Source organism: Naegleria fowleri, assembly GCF_008403515.1.
Source record: "Naegleria fowleri strain ATCC 30894 chromosome Unknown tig16, whole genome shotgun sequence".
In the NCBI taxonomy this organism is placed as follows: Eukaryota; Heterolobosea; class Eutetramitea; order Acrasida; family Naegleriidae; genus Naegleria; species Naegleria fowleri.
In genome coordinates this window covers 629672-654929 of record NW_025407948.1, presented here as the reverse complement: position 1 = coordinate 654929, position 25258 = coordinate 629672, and the positions used below count along the sequence as shown (strand labels likewise).

At 35.4% G+C, this 25258-nt stretch overlaps 10 protein-coding genes across 10 annotated transcripts; 5 read left to right on the top strand and 5 right to left on the bottom strand.

Moving 5' to 3' along the window:
* Positions 1–151: 151 nt before the first annotated feature.
* On the bottom strand, positions 152–991 carry FDP41_012937 (uncharacterized protein; the record flags this gene model as incomplete). Its single annotated transcript, XM_044703511.1, has 1 exon — positions 152–991. The coding sequence occupies one exon, from the start codon at positions 989–991 to the stop codon at positions 152–154; it is 840 nt and encodes a 279-aa protein (XP_044565862.1).
* Positions 992–1253: 262 nt separating this feature from the next.
* On the top strand, positions 1254–3665 carry FDP41_012936 (uncharacterized protein; the record flags this gene model as incomplete). The annotated part of the gene is made up of 3 exons (XM_044703510.1): positions 1254–1275; positions 1474–1663; positions 1712–3665. 3 exons carry the CDS (start codon positions 1254–1256, stop codon positions 3663–3665), a joined length of 2166 nt encoding a protein of 721 aa, XP_044565861.1.
* A 173-nt stretch (positions 3666–3838) lies between these two features.
* On the bottom strand, positions 3839–4543 carry FDP41_012935 (uncharacterized protein; the record flags this gene model as incomplete). The annotated part of the gene is made up of 1 exon (XM_044703509.1): positions 3839–4543. The coding sequence occupies one exon, from the start codon at positions 4541–4543 to the stop codon at positions 3839–3841; it is 705 nt and encodes a 234-aa protein (XP_044565860.1).
* Positions 4544–5063: 520 nt separating this feature from the next.
* On the top strand, positions 5064–7865 carry FDP41_012934 (uncharacterized protein; the record flags this gene model as incomplete). The annotated part of the gene is made up of 2 exons (XM_044703508.1): positions 5064–7769; positions 7824–7865. 2 exons carry the CDS (start codon positions 5064–5066, stop codon positions 7863–7865), a joined length of 2748 nt encoding a protein of 915 aa, XP_044565859.1.
* A 624-nt stretch (positions 7866–8489) lies between these two features.
* FDP41_012933 (uncharacterized protein) lies at positions 8490–9137 on the bottom strand (the record flags this gene model as incomplete). Its single annotated transcript, XM_044703507.1, has 1 exon — positions 8490–9137. One exon carries the CDS (start codon positions 9135–9137, stop codon positions 8490–8492), a length of 648 nt encoding a protein of 215 aa, XP_044565858.1.
* A 946-nt stretch (positions 9138–10083) lies between these two features.
* Positions 10084–16922, bottom strand: FDP41_012932 (uncharacterized protein; the record flags this gene model as incomplete). Its single annotated transcript, XM_044703506.1, has 2 exons — positions 10084–14706; positions 14967–16922. The coding sequence occupies 2 exons, from the start codon at positions 16920–16922 to the stop codon at positions 10084–10086; spliced, it is 6579 nt and encodes a 2192-aa protein (XP_044565857.1).
* A 224-nt stretch (positions 16923–17146) lies between these two features.
* FDP41_012931 (uncharacterized protein) lies at positions 17147–17680 on the top strand (the record flags this gene model as incomplete). Its single annotated transcript, XM_044703505.1, has 1 exon — positions 17147–17680. One exon carries the CDS (start codon positions 17147–17149, stop codon positions 17678–17680), a length of 534 nt encoding a protein of 177 aa, XP_044565856.1.
* A 176-nt stretch (positions 17681–17856) lies between these two features.
* FDP41_012930 (uncharacterized protein) lies at positions 17857–19227 on the bottom strand (the record flags this gene model as incomplete). The annotated part of the gene is made up of 1 exon (XM_044703504.1): positions 17857–19227. One exon carries the CDS (start codon positions 19225–19227, stop codon positions 17857–17859), a length of 1371 nt encoding a protein of 456 aa, XP_044565855.1.
* A 432-nt stretch (positions 19228–19659) lies between these two features.
* On the top strand, positions 19660–22826 carry FDP41_012929 (uncharacterized protein; the record flags this gene model as incomplete). The annotated part of the gene is made up of 5 exons (XM_044703502.1): positions 19660–19982; positions 20030–20292; positions 20344–21857; positions 21950–22421; positions 22477–22826. 5 exons carry the CDS (start codon positions 19660–19662, stop codon positions 22824–22826), a joined length of 2922 nt encoding a protein of 973 aa, XP_044565854.1.
* Positions 22827–23001: 175 nt separating this feature from the next.
* On the top strand, positions 23002–25254 carry FDP41_012928 (uncharacterized protein; the record flags this gene model as incomplete). The annotated part of the gene is made up of 1 exon (XM_044703501.1): positions 23002–25254. The coding sequence occupies one exon, from the start codon at positions 23002–23004 to the stop codon at positions 25252–25254; it is 2253 nt and encodes a 750-aa protein (XP_044565853.1).
* Between the last annotated feature and the right edge of the window lie 4 nt (positions 25255–25258).

The window sequence follows — 25258 nt, the reverse complement described above, 5'->3', positions numbered from 1 at the left end:
CAAGATGAACTGTATTCGTATTTGTTTATTTATTTGCCTTGAGCGAACACAAGTTCAGAAGACCATAAAAGAAATAGGATGATTGGTTTTAACAATGCAACAATCATTTATCAAAACAAACAGCCATTTCGAATTCAATAATATTCTTTGATTACATCCAGGGAACACACTGAGGGATGTCATCAACAATACCTCCGACAAAAAGTCTCCAGAAATCCAACAATATTGTCACCAACATGCAGGAAGCCAAACTTTCGACGCACACTTTGAATGTGGAGTATTTCTTCTTTGTCTCCTCCTCATCAACTCTGTAGTACATTGGGAAGCCAAGAATAAAGTAAATACCATAAACTATTGAGCCAACCTTATACATCAAATCTCTGTTCTTGAAAGTATAATACTTGAAGTATTGAATAGTAAAGGTCTCCATGAAAGCTGTGAAATATGAAAATGCAAAAATAAATGCTGACACAAAGAGGAATCTTGCAATGGAAGGATTTCTCCATGAAGTGTAAATGATTCTCAATAAAACATTGCTCAAGGAAAAGTAAAAGGTAAAGTAAGCTTGTGTAGCTAAAAACATGAGATAAGGAACGTTGTTAATTCTATGAGTATCCATGGTATAGCTGGCTCCTAAAAGATTATAGAAATAATGAGTCCAAAAGTAATTTCCAACAAAATTGAAAATAAAAACCCAAAGATTACACTTGAACCAATATCGTTGAGTGATTGGAAGATTACGATCAGCCTTTCCAGGAAATAATAATGGATATAACACACAAGGAACAGCCATGATGACTCCATACATGGTCCATTCCATCCTAGATGCTCCCTCATAAATTTCATTGTAAATCAGATATGTAAAATAGAGCATCCAAACAGGTCCATATAACAAGAAGAATTTCTCTGCCCATGCTTTACTTTCGTTTTGAGAGAAGAGCCTCATTCCGACACTCTTATCGGCTGGTTGTTGATGGGGTTGTTTGGACATTTTTTAATTCAGAAGAGTTTTGGTGGTGAAACGGAAACCGATTTGAGCTTGCCAGGGTTGGTGCACCTGTGCCCGAGCACTGGACGTCTTGCACCTCCGAAATCCGTCTTGTGCAATGAAGAAGATGTCATTCCTCATTGTTTTTCATATTGTCATCCTTAAATGCCCAAAAGACGAAAGGATTACAAAGGCTTGTTTGCATTTAATTTCCAACAAAAAAATAAGTCGTTTGTTCCTCAGATTGTACTTGTTCATCATCACAATGACGATTCAAGGATTGAATGGTATGTACTGATAGAAGTAATACTCCATTTTGCTCCAACACACTCCGATGTTGCTAAATATTTTTAATTATGTTTGTTATAACAACCATATTATTTTGTATTTTAATAATATATATTGGCTACTACATTGATATAAAATAACGTCGTCATCATCGGGCTACTCTATACCTCTACAATTAACCTTCTTTTCCAATACAGGGTTTCTTACTGAGAAAAAATACATAAACACAGAATCTCTCGAGTTTCTTCGTGGATGTAAAATAGGGATTGATGGCTTCCATTGGTTAAAAAATTTATATTATGAGAAACATGAACCTTTTCAGATCGCAACAGGAGGAGTACCAATATCATTAGCATTTTTGGTTCAAACAAATTTAAAGCAAATCAAGTAAGTATCTTGTACGTGACAAATTAAGGGTAGTAACATCCTTTCCAGAGATGCTGGCATCACTCCAGTATTTGTTTTCAATGGTATAAACTGTGTTAAAAAGGAACGTGCATCAGGCGTGTATCAATCCAGAACTGTTTCTCTTAAATCAGCCTGGGGATCATATGAAAAGGATCAAAAGACAGAGGCGAAAATGCTTTTTTCAAGAGCACAAGGAAATCAATTTCTGGCCTCTCCTGACACAATTAATGCTTTGTTTGACTTATTTATTGAAAATAACGTAGAGTTTATGAGAGCTCCATATTTGGCTTGGGGACAGCTTAGCTACATGACAGATACCAGTCTAGTTCATGGAGTAATGGGAGATGAGGAACTATTGATGTTTGATATTCCAAGAGTTATTGTGTCAATTGATTGGTCACAAAAAACATTTCAATATGTGGAAAAACAACAAATTCTAACAAGCGAAAGAATCACAAACAATCAATTTTTGGATGCTGCTCTGCTTTCTGGAAGCTACTTTTTCAAAGGTTTTTCAACCCCATCACCTTTCCAAAATAACGTCAAGAAAGACGAACGTTTCAAAACAGAAATTGAGAATATTAAGGCAATTGGATCCGCAAAATCTATTTTCTCAATGAATCATAGAGAAGATCTTGCTATTCCATTCCTTTTAAACAAATGCTTGATAATGCATCATCCAGTCTTGGACTTCTTTTCAAATACTGTGGTAGTTATGAACAAACATGAACTTCCAAGAGATTTCGACGAGATTGTTGGCGAAAGATTACCTGACGAGATTTACTTCTTAATTTGTCACGGAGTTTTGTCCCCACAATTTGTTGGAAACCTGGTTAATGGCATTTTCTATGAACCAAGTCCATTATTTGATTCTGAAGAATACAAGGAATTTATTGAAGTATGGAAGCCAATTTATTCAACATCGCTCAATTTCTTGACAAGTGAAATGAGCGATTATTTCAAGCAAAAAGGAGTGGTCCTTATTAGATATTACTCTTCTGACGAACACAAATCAGGCGAGATTACCATTGACAGAAAGCCTGTAAATATTTTTTTAGATGGCCTTCAATTCCAAATTACTGAAGCTGCGATTTCCAAACACTTCCAACAACAAAAACTTCCTTACTCAAAGGATTGTTCTTCTCTAGGATTTGCACTGAATTGGAAGCCAACCCCTTTGAAAAAAAATCAACCACAAGAATTCTCAACAGTTAATGAGGTTAAAACTTTCATTCATTTGAAAGTATTAGAATCTTTGTCATATATGAAGAAGCCACTGCAGGGATCAACTGATTTTTTGACATCAAAAGGAAAGGCATTGGCAACAGCTAAAATTTATGTAGAACAGACATTAATTCTTATAGAATTAGCGAAAATGCTCACAAACACATGGAGATACGAGAAGCCATATGCTGTTGAAGAAAAGATTGCCAACGAAGAAGATGTAATTTTAATTACCAGAGTCATGAGTCTAGTCCCATTGACATTTAGACGAACAGGTCTTTCCCAAAGTGGCTGGTCTGGACCCATCAAGCTAGATCTTGCTATTTTTTACTCTATCGTTAAGTTATTGCAGACAAATATTGCTCACTTGTATGAATCCGTTTTGACTGCTGTTTATATGTCACATAATATTGCTCCGGACAGTGTAGCAACTGTCATGACCTCACTGAGATCTTTATCATCATTCAGTGTTGATTCTAACAACACCATGGGTATTGTAGCTCATGTATTGTTGACTACTCCAATAGAGAAATTAACTCCCACCCTCTTCAAGACCCATTTCCTTTGTTGCCAAACTCCATTCAAAGAGTTTAAAGAAAAGGCAATTCCATTCTGGCAACAGAGTATTGGTGTTCTCAAAAAGCTTGCAGCTGGTAACAATGAGTACAGAGGCCTAGCACAAAGGCTTGACAGAGCAAATGACTTGCTTGAGGAACGAATGAAGCTTGTCTCTCCAATGTTATCTTCATTAGATTAGGGATTATGTTTGATAGGGCCTTTATTTTTGGGTTTTTTAAGGTTCAACTATTGAACACCACCACTTTTTAACATTATGTGCACACCCCTTGAGCTTGAATAAAAACAGATGAATGAATGTTAAAAACTCATGAGTAGACTTTATTTGTCATACAGGCTTATGAAAATTTTCAATTACATTCCTAATTTCTTTGCATTTGCCCATTGATCCTCTAGAGCATCAACCTTATGGTCCGTCACTTGAGGAGCTGCTTCATATATTGCTTGTACAGCTCGTCGCTTATAATCAGAATATTCTCCCTTGAAGCCAATATAGGTAATTCTTGTATTCTCTCCACTAAAATTAGAAGGGAAAAATAGAGTAAGAGATTGAACATTCGCAAACTTGCTTGTTTTCAGTAAAAAGTCATAGGTTCCCTCCGCATCATAAGTTAGATCAAGTTCTTGGTCTGCTTTCTTTTGTGAAGCACTATCAATATCTAGTAATTCATTATTCTTAAATATCTTCACCTTGTCAGGACATGTCATTGGATCACCACCAATTATTTGAAAAGATTTAATATTGACGGAAACAGTAAAAGGAACGATCAACAACAATTCACTATCCACCGCACTTTCTAAATATCCATTTGTTGATTTCCTTTCATTGTATGGTCTAATAATGCTTTGACAAGCATCTTGTTTGTGTTCGTTCATACATCGAACATGAATTTTATCAATGTAGGGAAATAAAGTTTGTTGAAAGCCTTCTAACTCGTTCTTATCATGAGAGCCATGATCGTGTTCGCAATGATGGTGGTCATCTCCTTGAAAGTCTCCTTGTTGTGCTTCGGAGCAACAACTTCCACAATGATGATGGTGGTGATGATTGTGAGACATTTTTTTGTGCAATCCAATTTTAGCCTTCTTTGAAGAGGATTTCTTGTTGTACACAATGTTTATTAATCGATCGTTTAGCAGATTTCTTGATCATCAAACACATCGTTATCCATATGATTTTAATGAGAGAAACAACAACATGAATTGGTTAACCAATTAATTAAATTTCTTTATTAAACTCGTATTAAGAGACCTCAAAAAAATGTGAATGACTACTGGAATGATTGAAATCAACACACCAGCTGAGACCTCATTGAGTCTATCATCCTCACGGCATGGCAGTGCTGTCGGAATGAGTTCAATTAGCTCAACCACTAGTTTGAAACAACTTCGGAATTGGAGAGCTTCCTTTCCGAGCCTAAATATAGAACAAAGTTAAAAAAGGTCATCAAATCGAAAAAAATATAAATTGGCAACATGGGCCTCCCGTGAAGCTTAATAAGTCAAAAAAAACAGCAACGTGTGTTATATCACAACAAGACATTTCTAATATAACAAGAAGAAAAAGAAATATAACAAGATGAATCCAGACAAATTCACTGATAAAACCAATCAGACCATTTCCGATGCCTTTCATCTCGCCAAAGAACACTCACACATTTATATTTCTCCTCTCCATGTGGCATGCGTCATTTTCGATCCAGAAGATTCTCAATCTCTAGGAAATTTAGTATGTAAGAAATTGAGCAGTACTAGTGGTACTGAAGGAACAGCCACCAAAGGTGCAAGTGCCACACCCCTCAATATTGATTGTGCCAAAATTCAAAAAGAATTGAAATCGAGTATGCAAACTAAAATTGCTTCTCAATCACCACCAGTTCAAGATTTAGCTCCCAATAGAAGACTAGTGACTGTACTTCAAAATGCAGATACTATTCGAGAACAATTGGGAGATCATTTATTGGCTGTCGATCATTTATTGTTGGCTCTCATGGATGATTCTGATGTGAATAGTGCCATTTCTAAAGCCACTGGAAATGCCTTAACAAAGACTCTGTTAAAAGATGTACTCTCTCAGATTCGAGGTGGAAAGAAGGTTGAATCCAAACAAGCAGAATCGGGTTATGATGCATTGAATCGTTATGGATTGGACTTGGTTGAAAGAGCACGAGAAGGTAAATTAGATCCAGTGGTTGGAAGAGACAAGGAAATTGCCAGAACCATTCGAATTCTATCAAGAAGAACTAAAAACAACCCAGTTTTACTTGGTCCTCCTGGTGTTGGTAAAACCGCAATCGTCGAAGGTATCGCCATGAGAATTGCTAAAGGAGACATTCCACAGAATTTGAAATGTAAATTATTTGCCATTGATTTAGCTTCCATGATTAGTGGCAGCAAATATAGAGGTGAATTGGAAGAACGAGTCAAAGCTCTCTTGAAAGAAGTAGAAGAAAATCACAATGACATTATTCTGTTCATTGATGAAATTCACACCATTGTAGGAGCTGGTGCCACTGGTGAAGGAAGTATGGACATTGCCAACATGATCAAACCCTTATTGGCACGTGGCATGTTGAGATTAATCGGTGCTACCACACTTGGTGAGTACAAAAAGTACATTGAGAAAGATGCTGCTTTTGAAAGAAGATTCCAACCAGTCTTTGTTGAAGAACCCTCCGTGCAAGAAACTATTTCCATTTTGAGAGGTTTGAAAGATCGTTATGAAGCTCATCATGGTGTTCGTATTTTAGATGCTGCATTGGTTCAAGCAGCTCGTCTCTCTTCTCGTTACATTTCTGGAAGATTCAATCCTGATAAGAGTATTGATCTTATTGATGAAGCATGTTCCTCCATTCGTGTGCAATTAGACAGTAGACCTGAAGCGATTGATTCTCTCGAAAGAAGAAAATTACAACTTGAAGTTGAAGCCACTGCTTTGGAAAAGGAAAAGAAGTTTGAAGATGAAAAGACAAAACAACGTTTGGAAGAGGTCAAAAAAGAAATTTCCAAAATTGATGAAGAATTGAAACCACTCATCTTGAAGTTTGAATCAGAACGATCTCTTGTGAATGAATTGAGAGAAAAGAATCAAAAGCTTGAGAGATTGAAAGCCAAAATGGTGGATGCAGAGGCACGATATGATTTGGCATTGGCCTCTGACTTGAAATATGGAGCCATTCCAGAATTGGAAGAATCCATTCGACAACTCAAGAGAAAGATTGAACAGCAAGAGGAACAAGATGTGAAAACCGGAGGAGGAAACAAACTTGTGAGTGATATTGTAGGTCCAGAACAAATCAATGAGGTTGTTTCAAGATGGACTGGAATTCCAGTGGAAAAGTTGAATGAGACAGAAAAGGAAAAAATTCTCAAGCTTGAAGATCGTTTGAGAAAGAGAGTCATTGGTCAAGATGAAGCCATTTCTGCTCTCTCTGAAGCCATCATTCGATCGAGAAGTGGATTAAGCGATCCTAATAAGCCAATTGGATCGTTTTTATTCTGTGGTATGACTGGTACTGGTAAAACTCAACTCGCCAAGGCCATTGCTAAAGAATTATTTGATGATGAAAAACACATGATTAGAATTGACATGTCTGAATACATGGAAGAGCACTCTGTTTCCAAACTGATTGGAGCTCCACCAGGTTATGTTGGATTTGACAGAGATTCTCAATTGACAGAACCAGTGAGGAGAAGACCTTACACCGTCGTGTTATTCGATGAAGTTGAAAAAGCTCATCCTCGCGTTCTGAATGTTCTTCTTCAATTACTCGATGAAGGAAGATTAACAGATTCACAAGGAAGAACAGTAGATTTTAAGAATACTGTCATTATTCTCACCTCTAATATTGGTTCTCATCTATTCCTAAATATGAATGACAGTAATAGAAAACAAATTCAAAAGCAAGTGATGGAATTGATCAAGAAACACTTCTCACCAGAGTTTTTGAATCGTTTGGATGACATTTTATTCTTCTCTCCTCTCACTCAACAACACTTGATGGATGTGGTGAGATTGCAATTGGATAAAATCACTGAGAGACTTCGTGAAAGAGATATTACTATTGATTTGAGAGATTCTGCTTGTGAATTGATTGTTAAGGAAGCTTATGATCCAAATTATGGTGCTCGTCCAATGCAACGATACATTCAGAAACATATTGTGACCGAGTTGAGCAAGTTAATGTTGAAGGGTGAATTGAGAGATGGTAATCATGTCATTGTTCAAGGAGTAGATGGAACATTTAGATTCACCGTATTGCCAGATCGATCTGGAGAGGATGGAGTAAGTAGAACTAAGAAGTCTAAACTCTAACAAAGCATTAATGCTGCTGAACAGAAGCAAAATTCGATCACCTTTAAAGTAAGAGTAACTGTGTGAGTGCATTCCAGTACTATAATTCTAGTGTTGTAAATAAAAGGATACACAAGTTTGTGAAATAATTTCAAAAGGCAGATTTTGTTGTTTTGTTAAACACTTTGGGCCTACAATCCTTTTAGAAAGTGCAAGTTACAACAACAAACAGAATCTCTTGTCCACCACTTGACCTCTCGTTTTATTAGTTTTGAAAATGTTTGAAAATGTATGAAAATTTGTTGTACAAATAGTTCTTGCTTGAGTAAATGATATCGTTCCCACAAAATTGAAACCATTATACTCTTCATGAATATATGTCTGTTTTTTTTGTTGGTTTGTTGTTGGTTTGTTGTTGGTTTGTTGTTTTTTGTTTTGTTGTTGAAAGAGATGTACACATGCATCTCTAATAAAGAGAGAAGCACATATTGTGTGTGGGTATGAGAAGATGAAGAACATGTGTCTAAAATCCAATGACCATGTATGTGTCACTTGTGGATATATATACTTCATGCGACGACACAAGCATGTACAACAACATCTCTACATGCGAGTCAGTTCATCTTCTCATCATACATGACGCACACATGTGAATTTATATAGTGTATACTTCTTGATCAAGTATATGTTCTCAGGTTAGTATAATTCTCTTCATAATAGACTCACTCTCAAAGGTTGGACCAGATGATAATTATATCGAATCCATGCACGCATGGTGTTGTCACTTAAACCTTGTGCCAAATGAGTGGCCATGCAAATGTCTCTTCCAATCATGTACTGAATGGAAGAGGTGATGCCATCCATGTGGTAAGCTGCCACTAGATGACATGCACCACACATGTCAGTCACCAAAAGTTCAATAACCACAGAAGTGGAGTGGTGGTGCGAGAGAGGAATATTACAAGCGTACAAAGTACATGGTAAATAGGGAATGTGTTGGAGATTTGTTGTTGTTGAAGAATCATCAGGATGATGATGATGGTCGCCGAGTACATGGCTTATATAAATGGTTAATTCTTGAAACATTTCTGTTGTTGGAATGATGGTGGGAGGAGTTGTCAATGATGATGGTTCTTCAAAAGTGCTGTGGAAGGAATGAAAGTGTAAAGTTTGAAGAAGGTTGTTCCTTGAAATGTCATATCTATTCGATTGTTGTTGTTGTTGTTGTTGTTGTGTTTGGATGGAGATCATTCTTGAATCATGTTGAGTGCTTGATGACGAGGTAGAAGATGACTCGAAAGATAGAATGACTCTTCCTTCGTGATCATTGACACTCAAGGAAGAGGGATAAAGAGTCATTCTTCAAGCATTCAACAAGTGTCAATATGGTGGTTGTGGTTGTTTTTTGTGTCAATATGGTGGTTGTTGTTGTTATTGGTTCAATCTAACGTGTCCCAAACGAATGAATGTATTTTCTCACCAAAATAAGGAAAAATGTGTGAAGAATGAAAACAAAGTGAGTCTTTGTATGGTAATGAATTCTATTCTCGAATCTGAAAATTGATGAATTGAGGGGTGAGGGTTGTTGTACATGCGTTTAAATGGTTGTAGTCGAACGACAACACATGTGTCTCTTGATGCGCATGTGCAGCGTTCAAGTTGTTGTTGTTGTGGTCACGTAGGATGTCTTGATTTTCGCTGAATATGGAAGACCGAAAGAAGAGAAATCTCGAGTTCCACTACTACTACCGGGTAAAAGAGATGTCTCAGTTTGTCTTTTCAATATTACACACACAGACACACACAGACACACTATGTGCAATAATGATGGTCGAGAGAATTCGGTGTTGTTGTTGTTTTTTTGCAACTCCAACATAAATCACCACTTGGTAACTTTTGACCATCATCACAAATCCACGTCTAGAATTTAATTCATACTCGAGTGTTTCGCCAGAGAGAGAACAGAATTCCCTTCTTCTTCCATTCGCCCAATCAAGTTGGTAAAATGTCATCACTGTGACAAGTTCGGAAGAGATTTGGTGATGGAACGACGAGAAAATCCTTTTCCGGAAAAAAGCGAAATCGATTTATTGGAATGGTCAATCCTTTTTTACAAGAATCCGTACAATTTCGTCTTTGAATTCGAACTGTTTATCCAGACCTGACCTTCAGTGCTCACACGCAGAATTGGGTGAATGTGAATTTCATTGGCCAATTTAAATGTCAACCAAATTCTTGGATGTCATCACTCAATATGGTGGTGGTGTCTGACACAGAATCTGATCCTCACGACACTGTTGCAAAATTAATTTCTATTGCTACTACAACTACAACTACTACAATATTGTAAAATCTCATTCAAAGTTTCAAAGTGATAGTGTTGAGCAATGGATTTCAATAATAAAAGTGTTTCCAAAATCTTTTCACTCTTATTCTCAGATTGTGCAGGAATCCATTTTCCAGAACAGGAACAACGTTCCATGACATTATTTGGATTAATTTGTAAACATCGTGAACATTGCAAATCTTGTAATTGATAACTAATCATTTTGTTTTGTGTGAAATCAATGAGTTTTCCTTCAATGAGATTCTTATCAAAATCATTGGTGCAATGTTTACATTTGAAAATACTGTCGTGTGAAGAGATTCCTAATTCAAGATCAAAACATGAACTGCAATAAGAACAAATCATATCAGGAAGTTTGAATAAATGTTGAGTACGTTTGAAAATAGATTCTGGAGAGAATTCTTTCACACCTAATAATTTCAATAAAGATCGTTTCAAAACATTCACTTCATCTCGAATGAATAGATCCATAGAGAGTAAATGACAGAGTGCATTCACAAATTCTAATCGAATGTCTTTTCCATTCAAATTGTTTTCCATGTGTTGTAGAGTTAATTGTTTCAATTGATTACTCATGGTATCCATTAGACTTTCAGAATAATTGGTAGAAAGGAATTCTTGTGCATGTTCTTCTTGACTTTTTTGGAATTCTTCTGGTTTCATGGTGGACAACTTTTCATCGAGAGATCTTCTAAATTTTAAACATTCATATAGGTAGGTAGATAAATAGAAAATCAAATGAGTTTTCACAGCTTGTGGTAGTTCATCAAGAATATCAATTTGAGGATCTGCAACGAGACCAGTTTCAGTTTCTTTAAATCCTAAATAATTTCTATGATTGTACCATAACAGATTACTCCACATGTTTTTAACTTCAATGTCAATCCATGCAAAGAGTTTTTGTTGTTGAATACTTGTTTTTAGATAATCTGTGTAAATGGTTGCTTCATCGACTGTGTTCTTTCCAGTGTCAATCACAACTTTGGTAAAATTGGCATAAATGATTCGACATCCAGACTTCTTTAAATGTGCACAAAATTGAAGGAATGCTTTCTTTTGAAGTCTATAAACAAAGGATAGAATTTCTGGATGATACATTTTAGCATGAGAATTGCTACACCATCGATACAAGTTTGCTAAAATTAAATCAGGTACTTGAGGTGACAATGCCTCTTCATTGTGAACATCTGCAAATAATTTCGAAACCATTTGTTTGAATACTTTGAATACTTCAAGAGTTGAAGCAAATTTTGATGAATTAGAGATTTTCTCATCCAAAGTTTCCTCAATGAAATTACTTTGAAGAATGGCATTGATATCTAAATGGCTCAATTCAAATTCCACACAAATCGAATGATAACATGCTGAATGGTTAATAAAAGATCCACTTCTAGAATATAATTGTTCATCACTAATGAGAGCTTGCTGTTGAAGAGCATCATTTTCACATCCACCTAAATCAGGTTTGTTGGCCTTACTCAACCACAAGACATAATTCTCTTGAAGACATCTTCCAAACATGATATCAATGAGGAACATGACAAAGTCATTCGATTCAATATTACCAATTGGAATACCACAATAGTTACTATAATTGACCATATCTTGATACCACTTTTCAATGGCACAATATCGAATAAACATTTGTTTCACACATTGATTCATCCAATAACCAGAGAGAGCGTGTTGGTACTTGTTATCTTCATCATTGAAAGGAATGGCAATAATTGGAATTTCAGATAACATGGGTGCCTGTTCAGAAGCTGTTTTGGTTTGATAGGAGAATGGAGATTGTACCATCAATAAGGAAGAAGCTTTTCTTTCTCGTATTAAAATGTTATTAATTTCTCGAATCACATCATTTCTATTCTTGTAAACATCAAGTTCAAATTCTTCAATTTCTGTAATATTCAATTGTGAATTTGTTTGTTGTAACAATAATTGATCCAACACTTCATCAAAGATTCGATCTGGATGGAGACCAACCGTTTGAATTTCAACCGAGTGAATCAAAAAGATGTATGCCTTCTTGGTGGCAAATGAAAACAATCCGATAACTCCTCTTACATCTGAACAACTCTCAAATAAATACAATTTCTGTAAATTACTAATATCATTCAAATAAGAGACACCTTGTCTTGCCGTTTTAGAATTAATATTTCCATCGATTTGTATCAAATCAGAAATGGACAATACAGAAGTAGAATCTAATTTGCTTCTCGATTTAGGATCTACTTTACACAATGCACCAATTTGAAGAATGGCTCTTAACACTGGATCAATCTGAGTTTCATAAACTCCTTGAATATCAGGATTTGAAAATTCAGAATACATGCTTTGTAAATTCTTTTGATAAACAGTTTCATCAAATTCCTTCTTATAGAGGAATGTCTCTTGTTTGTTTGTGATTGAATTTTCTGATAAAAGACTTGAGAGCATTGGAAGTTTCTTTCTTGGTTCCACATCATACTTTTGTTTCTTATAGAAATTGAGATAAATCACACGTGGAACATTAATTTTCATAGTTCTCATCTTTCCACCCACACAAATAAAGAGATTGAGAATTCCTGGTGTGTCTGTTTCTCTAATTTCAAGAATATGCCATACTAAATCTTTAAGTTGATTGGAATAGAATTGAACAAAGGATGCCATAGTACCATCTCCAAGTGGTGCATGAGCATGGTTGAATTCATCGTGTTGATTGGATTTCTTCTTCTTTTTCCTATTTTTTTTGTGTGAAGCGACCACTTGTTCTTCTTCATCTGAAGAGAGTGAAACCACATGATTCAATTTACGTTTCATGAGACTGCTACTACTGCTACTACTCGTCATTCCATCTTCTTCCGAAGAATCTTCCATACCATTCGAGTCGTCATTCTCATCCTCATGACTAGAATCATCTTCTTGCATGGAATGACTCGATTTCAACATGGAGAGAAGAGATCTCTGTTTCGATTGGCTATCATTTTCTTTCAATTTCTTGAACAACCAATCTGGATGTTTCACTCTTGGCACTGGATTTTCAATGGATTGCAATGCAGCTGGAATGGTAATAATCTTTTGAATGGCACTTCCCAATCTTTCAATATAATAATCCCAATCCACAATTTCTTTCAAATCAATTTCTGTGAGTGAATGATCTTTGGTCCATTTTCTCAAGAATGAAAGACAGACAGATTCTTCTTTTTGAAAAACAATGGTTGGAATGACACGTTCTGTAACACTTGCATTTTCAGGTTTTTTAGCCACAATATAGCTACAAACGAGACCCTTATCACGAACCATTTGTTCTCCAAATAAGTCCACAAGTCTTTTAGCAGCAGTAATTCTTGCAGCTTTTTGATTTCCATATTCTTCAAGTTTTTTGCTCATATTTGAACTCTCTGTAATGTAATCAAAGAGTTGTTTGGTTTCAATTCCTTCACCTTTTGTGTAAAGAATATCAAGCCATCGATTTGCAATTTCTGCAACACAATCATAACACTCTTTAAGAGTGTCACCTTTCAAGAATTGTTCAAATACTTGAGATTGGAAAATTTTGATCAATTTCAATTCACCTCTTCTCTTAATTTCAAATCCTTTCAATTCTGCCAATGTACCATCATGATTGAAAACTGCATATCTCTTCTTGATGGATTTTCCTTCTTCTTTTGAAGCTGGTAAGATCATGGCTCGATAAGGACCATCGACTTCAAAGAAAATGGAACATTCTGAATGTTTTTCCCATTTTCCAGTTTCTGGATTAAAATTTTGATATTGATTGTTACTGAAATTTTGTGCAACATCTGCGTTGAGCATTAAACATGGATATGAAATGGTTCTCTTCTTTCCATTTGTTAATTTGAGTGTAAAATTTTCAGGAAATGAACCAGGAAGCATACACCAAATACCATCGGTATCTAATTCAAGAGATGTTCCAATGTCATCAATTAATTCTCTTGCCATTCGAATAATTTGAGCTCCATTGTAGGTCACAACACCTGCCATTTCCATCGAATACCATCGAGCTGCTTTTCTCATGACATAACCATAGAAAGAGTTCAAAATACATTTGTGTGCAAGTTGTAGAGAATCATAGAGAACGAGCATGACTTTGGCTTTTTCTTCTAATTCTGGATCTTTCATCCTGTCTTTCCATTCTTTTGTTTTATCTTTCAAAACATATCTTCGATCACGAAATTCTCTCACAGTATTCACATAGAATGGATTTTCACGTTGACAAATGGTGGCATCTTTTACCATACTCTCCTTATTGTACTTTTTTTTGTGAGCTTTTTGACTAATTTCACCCACTCGTTTTCTCAATTCTTCATTGGTATAATCTGGATTTTCATTCATGAGTGTGTTCTTGGCAATGTTAAATTCAGAACGAGTGGCTGTGAAATATTCAGCTCTGAAATGCCATTTCATAATTCTTTTACAGTCATTCTCTGGTTTGTTATAAATGCATTGAGCACATGTATCTTCATTCACTATGGCCGATGGTTGTAATCGATGTGTTAAAATAATGTTTGGATACATGGCACCAACATCCAAGTGATATAATTTTGGACATTCGGTTCGATCAGGTTGTTCTTTCAACTGTTGTTTCAGACAAGGAATTGGCAAAAAATGTTGGGTATATATTGCGTATAGGATATTTGAAAGCAATAATTGTCATTTGATTCATGAAAACAACAATATCCATACAATTAATTGAAATAAGTACCATCATCAAGTGTATACATGAAACAATTGAAATAGGAATCATTTTTCAAATGTATATATGAAACAATACAGATATCAAATATGATTTTGTGTATGAACAATTATCAATAATGAACTTCAAGTATTATACTTACAAGTGTCAAGGCAGCAATAATTTCTTGTTTCACTTCTTCAAAATTGGCAACTTGATCCACTTCAAGCTGTTGTTCCACTTGAATAGAAAATCGAAGAGCTCGATCCACATTGTCAATAAGGGTTTGATATCGATTTGGATTCAATTTGAAAGAATGTGGAATATCGGATCGATACACACCTGATTTTAGACCCTCCACACGACCTCCAATATAGGTTTCACTTGCAATCAAGTGTCCCTTATACATTTTCTCTGGATCTGATTGATATCGATTTGGGAAAATAATATTTCCTTTGAATGCTTGAACCATCAATAAAGTTTCACACAAAGTTCCTGAACCTTTTCTCAACACTTCATCTGGAGGCATTGGAATGATATTACACAATGAGAAAATAAAAGGATTAATATACTTCATATATAAATAATAAGTAGACACAGCATCTGAAACTGAATAGGAAGCTAATTTTTGTGGTTCAGAAGAAGCAAGAGGAAGCATTTCTTCAGGATCTACTTCAATTGGATCATATTTGAGTTTGGCTCTTGTAACAGCTTTTAAACCATGTGAACCATGAGGTAAATAAGAATCTCGAATGACCCAATACAAACAATCGATATGAACACCAAATGAACTACCATATTCTGTGTCTGAACCTAATCGTTTGCTGTCTCCTGAGAGTCTGTAATAACCCACATATTCTCTCAAATTCAATGAATATACTTTTGATCTCTCTTCAATGAAAGGCCAATCAAAGTAATCACCGTTGTAAGTGACATAGACACAAGGTTTCTCTTCTTGCATGTGTGAAAACCATTTTAACAACAATTCCTTCTCGTTTTCCACATTGAATACTTCAAAATATCCTGGAAATTCCTCTTTTGGTGTGTAATCAAAATTTTCAATATCTTCAGAGACAATTTCACGATTTACAATCAAGTAACCGTGACCATCAATCATGTAAGAGATCATCATAATTCGATCCGATTGAGGATCAGGAAACATGAGTGGAGGTTTAGTAGTTTCAATGTCAAATGCACAGACTTTAGGAATGGCTCTTTCTTCAATGTCTTGTCTCATGGAAAGTAAAACATTTCCTTCTTCAATAAAAATGTCATACCAATAACCAACTCTCAAATCACTATCAATAGCACAACGAATGTGATACTTGATGTCATACTCTCGAATGTCAATAATTTTATCGACACAATCCATTGTTGAAAGTTTGACCTTTCTCTTTCTTCGAATTCCTCGTTCATAGTCATCTAAATCATCCAAGAATTCATCTTCAAAATCTTTTTCTTCTTGAAGTAATTCTTCTTCTAATACCTCAAATGAGTTTTGATTCTTTTTCTTATTCTTTTCAATAATTGGCAATAATTTAGATCTCATTTCCATAAGCTGTTGAACATTCTTGAATCTCAACTTTATAAACTTGGCTTTAATTCCCGAGAGATGGTTCATCTTGCTCAAATCTTCCTTCTCAACAATGTCAAGAGAAACCAAAGGGTCCAAAGATGTCAAATAATTGCTCACTTCAGTAAAAGAGTTGTCATCCTTCAAAGCAATATAAAAATAAGGTTCAAATGCTTTGGTGACAGTAAAATACTCTCCTTCATCACTGATAAAGTACAAAACAACAGCTGAAACATCCAAACTCGATGAATGAATGATATCTTCCATCTCTGCACCACCAGTCGCTAATTTTTCTGGTACACTCGTCGATCGAAAATTCAACAACCATCCAAGTTGTTTGGTGCCTTCCATGGGTGCTCCGAAGAAACGTTTATCAATTTCAATTTCTTCTAACTTTTTTCGTTCTCTATATTCTTTTAATTTTTGGAGCTTTTCTTCTTCTTCATCCTTTTCGTTTTGACTGGCATGACTGTCGGCATTCCTCCTCTTGGAGTTGTTCAAGAGTCGACGAGTGCTTTTGTTTGAAGTGGACTTGTGTGTGAACATTTTTTTGAATTTCAAATATTTAATTTTTTGAAAGGCGGGCAAGATTTGGCGGTTTTTTTTCGTTTTGGAAACCCATCATCATGATGGAATATCCTTTGAAGCAATTGTCTATTGCTTGTATGTTGTACAAGGATGATGAGCCACAGTTTTCCAAACAATGGAGAGAATAATTTAAATTGTATCAATATATGATGATGATATGTCTTCTTTATCATCGTAAAAAAATGTTAAAGAGAGCCGTTTCATCATCAACTCGCCATCTTCATCACACCAACCACAAAAATTCTACTTTGCTTCTTGCAAATATTTCTTACAATCAATCCGCTAATTATTATAACAATTACATTGCTTCAGTCCAAAGCAAGGACCTAGAAGAGGCTAAAAAGAACACATTGCTTCTCTATCGTAGGATTTTGAAAATTTTGCCCTGGATGAGAGATGTGTACCATCTTCCTGTCAATGAAGATGTTTTAAGAAGAAGAATCCACAAGGAATTTGAGTCTTATAAAGGGCTCACAGATCTTGAAGTGATTGATGCTTTAATTATCCGTGGATATATTGAACGTGAAGAGGCAACTATGCATCACAAACAAAGAGGACATGTCCTGAAGTACTTCTCCGAAACTGAGGTTGAAAAGGCCCTTCCTAAATTACCAGAGTTTAAGAAGATTGTTAAAGAAAAGATTAATACTGATGCTCTTCTCGGTTCTGCTACACGTAAAAATCTCGGAAAGTTTATCAAGAATATGGACCAATAATATTTTGGGATTTAAATCAATTTCAACAACCATCACAGCCATAAATTATGTACTATGAATATCGCAATTTGCATTTACAACATGGACTGTCTTGCGGTACAAACATAATATTTATTATCTCACCATACAGGAGGGTGTTTTTAATAAAAGTTGGAAAGGACCTCAAACTCTACTTTTTAGCTCTGTTTGAATCGATCTTCGCATAATTCAAACCCTACTTCCTCATATTCCTCTTTTTTCACAGTGCATTGGTCCAGTTGTCGTTTTTGGTAGAAACTAAATGCTGAGGCTCCTCTCCAGCACAATGTGATGGGATTTTTACTTTCCAAAACAGTGACAGACTTGACCTCTTGTGGACAGAATGGTCTTATTTCTTGGAGTAATCGCTCTTTAAAGTTTTTGAATTTCGAGTTACCTCCTGTTACCAAAATGGTATCAAACAAGATGGACTGTTCGACAGGAGATTTGATATTGGTCAATATAGTCCTTGCGCATGTTTCTGCAATGCCTGCTTGATTGAGACCAATATCAGAGGGATTGAATAAAAGCTCTGGAATTGCAATACGTTCATTATTCAGGGTCAGAATTTGTAGTTCAGGATCAATTGATGATGCATCAGAAGTATCCAATAAATAACCAGTTTTGCTGTGCCTGTAATCTGGAAGCACATAGGATTGAAAGAGAGGAGAATCGCTAAAAGAAGCAGCATGTAAATCTTTAAGAAAATTCTTTGATACATAACATAATCTTTCTTTAACAAGATTCATTAAATATGTTTCTTCCATCATGTCATAATATCTATTCGATACTACTTCTTTGAGATAATTTGTTAGTAACTTTCCTCCAATATCAATTCGTTGAATACCTGCTTTCATAGGGAGAGAATTAATAATTGGATAAATATGTGAAAATGAAAATCCAGAATCCACCACTAGGGCACTTTTGGATATTTTCACAGGATTGGTCGTATCTAACGAGTAAAGAGGAGATTTTTCATCGCTAATTTCATTAATATATCCAAAAAAACTTAGGTATTGACTAGATATTGAGGCATATTCCTTAAATCCAAAGTATTCAAATATTAATTGACAAAGATCTTTTTGTATGGTCTTTGGTGTAAAAGGTTGATGAGAAAGAAAGAGTCTTGTTTCACTTATTGACAAACTTGAAAAATGTGTTTTAAATATATAATCCCAAATGATAGCTTGTGTTTCACAATCCACAACATATCCTCTTTCAATTGGTCTTCTGAATAGCAAGGATGCAAAACATTCACAATCACTTTCGAGTTGATCTCCAATAAACATTGAACCACTTGTTGCTGATGATGCTTTTTGTTTAGCAATCATATTCGGAATTATGAGTGGACGTTTGACTTCACGTGCTTGATCGAAAACTTCGTTTAAAGAACTAGGAGCCAATCCAATCTTGATTGTATCTCCTCCATTGTCCATGATGAGCGTTTGAGCGGATGATGAAGTCGAAACGTAGCCTTGCTGCTGGGCCATGAACACTCGAGCCAAATCGAGAGAGTCTTGGCTTGTCATTTTTTATTTGGAGTGTTTCCCTACGAAATGATTCATGAAGCTACATGATTCCATTTCATCATCATTGGTGATCCTTGACTGAATGAATAATATTGGAATGATGTTTGATCATGAATGAAGTTATGCTTTTTCACCAGAGTTATGCAACGCGTATTGGAATGTTGTGGTAACATTCTTTCCCATCACCATCATCATCATACTCATCACCATCAAAAAATAAAAACGCTCCTCTCATCATCACCATCATCATCTTTCTCTCAAATAATTCCACCAACAATTATTGATATTGAGAGAAGAAGAGCAGATCTTCATAATTGAGCCCATCAAATCCGACTAACTCATGAAAACAGTTTTTTAAAAAGGCTTTGTTTAGTACCATCATCATCAACTTTTATTCGGCTAGTAGGCACTCCTGATATCATCACAAAGAAGATGGGATCAAGTAATGGTAAAATAATTAGTAATGTACCAGAAAGTTTCAATGGAGGAGGAGAGCAAGATGTAACACAAAATAGTGCAACAACTCTATCCTTTACTCCTACAAATCCTTTGTCGGCCACAAAAAGCCGAAAACGAACAACTATAACAACATTTGATAAAGACACTAACCGAGTATCTATTGTATCCATCCGATATGACAAATCACCTATTGCAGTTGAGGAGGATAGATCAGTTCTTTCATTTGAAAATTATGATCTTGCAATGGCGAGGATATTCTCGTTTTTGGATATTACTTCGCTTTTGATGTGTGCAAGGTAAGAATATTAACTTTTAACTGCAAACATTGATGAAATCTTTTCAGTGCTTGTAAACGATTTCGTGATTTAGAAATCAAATATCAAGATGTTCTATGGCAAAATTTGTACAAATTTCATAAGACAAACATGATGTACTTTTGCACAAATCCGTCACAAGCTCTACAAATGATGGAAGAAACAAAGAAAAAGCATCAACAGAACGACAGAAAACCGGAGCGAAATGAGCTAGGATTGATCGTTAACGATCCTATTTTATTGGAGTTAAAAAAGGATGTCAAAAATTGGAAAGATGAATGTCTTAATTATTGTAAGTGAAAAATTGCATTGAAATATGTTTTAATTTCTATTTTTGTTGCAGACTTTGTGAAAAGGAAATTCATTTCATCGAAACAAGAATATCTTTTAATCTCAAAATTACATGATTTTGTACATCACACAGAACCTCTTTCAAGAAGAAAATCTCTATTAGGTCAACAATTTTCAGTCACAGAATCCCCTAGAGAATCTTTTCAACCAAGAACAAGCGAAAGTAGCGACAGCAGTGATGATTTCAAGTTGGATGATAATATTGATGACGACTTTTTAAAGAAAAAGAGCCTAGAGTTTATGATGTACAACAACAATATCAAAAACAAGATGGATGAAAGTGAAGAGGATGAAAAACCTTTTACCAATTTAGCAGAAATCGATAATGCCAATTTAAACAGGTGGAAAGAAGCGGAATCTGACTCAGATGATGACAACTGGCTTGATGACGAGAAGGAAAAGGAGGAAGAAAAAACAGAATTAGATCTAAAAAGTCCAAATCAAATTTTACAAGAAAAAATTGGAATATCTCATGTCACTGAAGACAATGTGACAACTCCTCCTCAGCTTAGAACAGATGTTCATCCACCAAGCTCCATAAAACATTTCGAAGAAACATCAGATGATGAAGATTGGTTCAAAGATGAGGAAGAAGAAAAGGAAAATAATTCATTAATTGAGCCAATAGTGAAAAAAGGAGAACGAGCATCCCAAATTGAAAGTCAGACAAAACTGCATGTCAAGAACGATTTTTCAGTGCTAGACAATAATGACATCAAAATTGAAATCACCTCAGATTCTGACCCTAAGTCATCAAAGAAAACCAACGAATCAAATCATGTGAAGCTAAAACTTCCATCTTTTGACGAGGACGCAAATGATGAAGAAACTCTTTTGAAAAAAGAAGCTTCTGTTTCCGAAATTAATTTAACATTTGCGAACGATCTTGACACAGAAGGACCAAGATCGTTTTCATCCAAGTTGAAGACAGACAGTTTTGATCAAGATCCATTTGATGAAGACTCAACAAAAGGTTCTCAGAAATCGAAATCACCATTGATTATTCCCAAACTATCAGCCAATGATGATGAATCTGATCCTTGGTATTCTGATGAAGAGGGAAGCCCCAAGAAACCTATTTTCGCTCTTGAATCAGACACTGTGGAAAGTTTAGGAGTAAAAAAAGTTGACGAAACTGATTCAGATTCAGATGACTGGTATAGCGAAAGCGAAGATGACAAGAAAAGTAATTTTAATTTGGGAATGCTCAAAGACTCTGATGATTCTCAAAAAGAGTCACCTCCTTCTAAAATAGGGTTAGGATCGAATGTACCTGCTCTCACTGGAAATCAAACGGATACAGCTCGAAGGATCAAGGAAGCTGAGAATCTAACCTTGGACGAGCTTATCACTGATCTCACCGATGTGACCAAGCTGAAAGAAACCTATTTAAATTTATCAAATGCTGAAACACAACAGTTTTACAGCAAGCTCCTTTCATTTCATCAACGAACTCAAGCACTTTTTGATAACACAGCATTTGATGATACCATGCCTGATTCGATGGTAAGTTTTTTTCACAACAACTGTTCAATTTATGAATTATATTTACCTATTATATTTACTATATTATATTTGTTATATATGAATAATAACAGATGATGCCCAGCGACTGGCCCACAACTTTATCATTTTTCCAACAAAAGAAAGGCCAAGGAATTGTCATTAAGCTTGTCTATATCGAAGATACTCAAACTCCCTATCCTGCAAAACTTTGTAATCCAGTTCTAAAATTCTTTGGTTCCAAATCTCGAGATATGAAAAATGTTTGCTCGGCATTAATTATTGGACCATTTCTATTGCAATGGAACAAAACTCATTCTCTGATAATTCCAAGAAAGCTTGTTTCTGATTCTTATTTATATCAAACGCGAACACACCGTATTGCAGAAATATTTAATGTATCATTAGACTCCATAATCGATAGTATTGCAAAAGTGATTGTGGAATGGAACCTTACGAAGCTTTATCACGATCAGCTTCAAAACTGTCAACATTTTGTTGAAAAAATTATTGATGTATTGGGAATCAAGAAAGTGTTAGAATGTGAAAGAATAGGAAAGACAATTTGTAAGTTGGTCTTTTATTCTGAATGTTGAAAATGTTTACAAATGTATTATTACAGTTAATTACAACACCATGTTGCAACGAGAAGGGAAAGGCATCATTGAATTCAATTTTTCCGATCAAGTTAAACAAGACAAATTGTACACATTTTTGGAAAAGAAATATGGAACAAGTAAGATTTGTTTTGAAACACACCAACAACTCGATGAATTCATGAGATCAGTGATTTCAGAAGATCCAAATTTTACCATAACACATCACCAAGACTATTCACTATTGGTATTTTTTGATCAACTCTTTTGGGCCAAACACAATTTACTTTCTTCAGAAGAAAGATACAAGCCATTCAGTGACGAAAAATCCATTCTTTGTCCATTTGGATCACTATTATTTGGAACCACCAAATAAGCAATGCCGTGTTGCCTGCTAATAACTACCCGTATCTATTATTCTCTTTAACTCTCTCGACACATTTTGCCCTCTCATCACCACCACAATTCAACAACAACCCTTGAATTAAAAATTTTTTAAAGCTTTTCACAGTTCAAAATTTATTTGAAGTCAAAAAAAATTCCAACAATTCATGCCAAACACCAACAAAGCAGCCAAGAAAAACAAAGCCTTCGCTCAACTGCGAAAGGCAAACCAACAACAACAACAATCGGGGAGGGAATTACCTAGTGAAGAACCCATCATAGATGCTGATACATTTCAGTCGGAAACTGATAAATTTCAATCCAACAAGATTGAGGACCTAAGAAAAAAGGCTGGTCTTTTGGAAAAGGACAAGGACCGATATGTGATCCAACCTCTCATAAATGAACATGAAAATTCCTATGAGGATGACCAAGATGATGAAGAACAAGATGACCACTCTTCTGCACCTATTGACAAGAAGCTCGTAAAACAAACAGTCGATAAAGTTACTAAAAAACAAAAAGATGAAAGTGATGATGAGGATGATGATGATGAATTAACCAGCCTCTCTGCCAAGACTTCAACAACAACAACAACCAATTCCAGTGATGATGATGATTCGGAAAATGATAACGAACGATACAAAGGAGCATTTAGTGATGATGAAGAGTCCGATGATGAAGATGTCTTGAAATTAAAGAAAAAGGCTTTAATGAGTAGTAGCACGAGTAATAACCGATGGAAGAGAAGTGAGTTCTTTGAGGGTCAATCACAACTCTCTCAAAAGACTCACACCAATCGAGAAAGAAAACAATATGAAGAAGAAGAGGAAGAAGTAAAGAGAATTCAAGAAGAACGTGCAAAGAGACTTGCAGCTACGGATTATCTCGATGACTTTATGCTTGATCAACAACTCTCCACTCCATCCTTTTCTAGAAAGAAGGAGAGTCAAAAACAATCATCGGGTGGTATTTCATTGGAAGAAAAGTTGTCCATCATACAGAAAGATGCTCCAGAGTTTATGGAATTGCTTGTAGAGTTGAAAAACAAGCTCTCAACTGTTAAGGATCAATTACATCCTTTAATGTCTAAAGTCATGGTGGGTAATTTAGCAACAAGTGAAGGATTGAGCTATTTAGAAACAAAATATCACTTGATTTTGAGTTATTGTACAAATATTTTGTTTTACATGCTTTTGAAATCAAGTGGAAAATCTGTGAAAGATCATCCTGTCATTGACCAATTAGTGGAACTTCGATTACTGTTAGAAAAGATAAAACCAATCGATGAAAGAATGAAATATCAAATCGACAAACTAGTCAAAATGGCCAATGATATTCAGGATGCAACAATGACCTATGAATTCAAAGCAAATCCAGACAGACTTGTGAAAAATGATGAAGAGGATGGTTATTCAAACCATGGTGACGAAGGTGACGAAATGGCAGAAAGTGATGAAGATTATTTGGAAAAAACAAAATCCTCAAGAAAGTTAAAAACATCTCTTGACGACACTGATAGCGACATGGATGAAGATGAAGCTGATGATGAAACTTATGTTGCTCCAAAGATGATGGCTATTAGGTATGACGATGGTGATGAAAGAAAGGCAGAGAAAACAAGAAAGAAGGCAATGGAAAGAATCGAAAAGGGTAAATTATTGAAAGAGCTCAAAGCAGAGTTTGGAGATGCTCCAGAAGAACGAGAATCTGTCGGTACTGAAAATAGAAGCAAGTATTTGGCTCAAATTGAGGAGGCAGAACTTGACTCTCGCCACCGAATGCTACTCACCAAGAAAGACAAGAAGAAAATTGCTGAGGAATTGAAAATCAAAAATCCACTCGCAGAGATGGACTCATTCCATGAATTCACAGCACTTCAAAGATATGCCAAGTCAAAGCAAGCCACAAGCAGCAAATTAGCATTGGCCCAATATATTGGAGATGCCGATGAGGCCTTAAAAGCTCTCGAAAAATCAAACTCTGCAGCACCAATCGATGAGAATGGATTGAACGAAGAGGAAAAAGCAATGTTAGAGAGTGGAGCACTGACCTATGATTCTGACTCTGATTTTGATGAAGAGGAAGATGACTATGAAGAAGACTCTAAAAAGAGAAAGCGAAGAGGATTTGATAATATCAATAGCAAGAAAACAAAGAGAGATTTGGAGGATGAAACCTTAGAAGACGATAGGCGAGATGATCAAGGAAAGAGAAAGGCTGACAACAACACCCTTAAAAACAGAGGAATTGCTGCTCACAAGAAGGTTGACCAACGAAATCCAAGGCTAAGACTGAAAAACAAGTTCAATAGCAAGACTGGTGGATATAGATTTGGTAAATTAAAATCAGAAAAAGGTTACAGTGGAGAAAAGAAGATTCAAACAAACACTGTGCGATCAAGAAAAATCAAATCGTAATTTA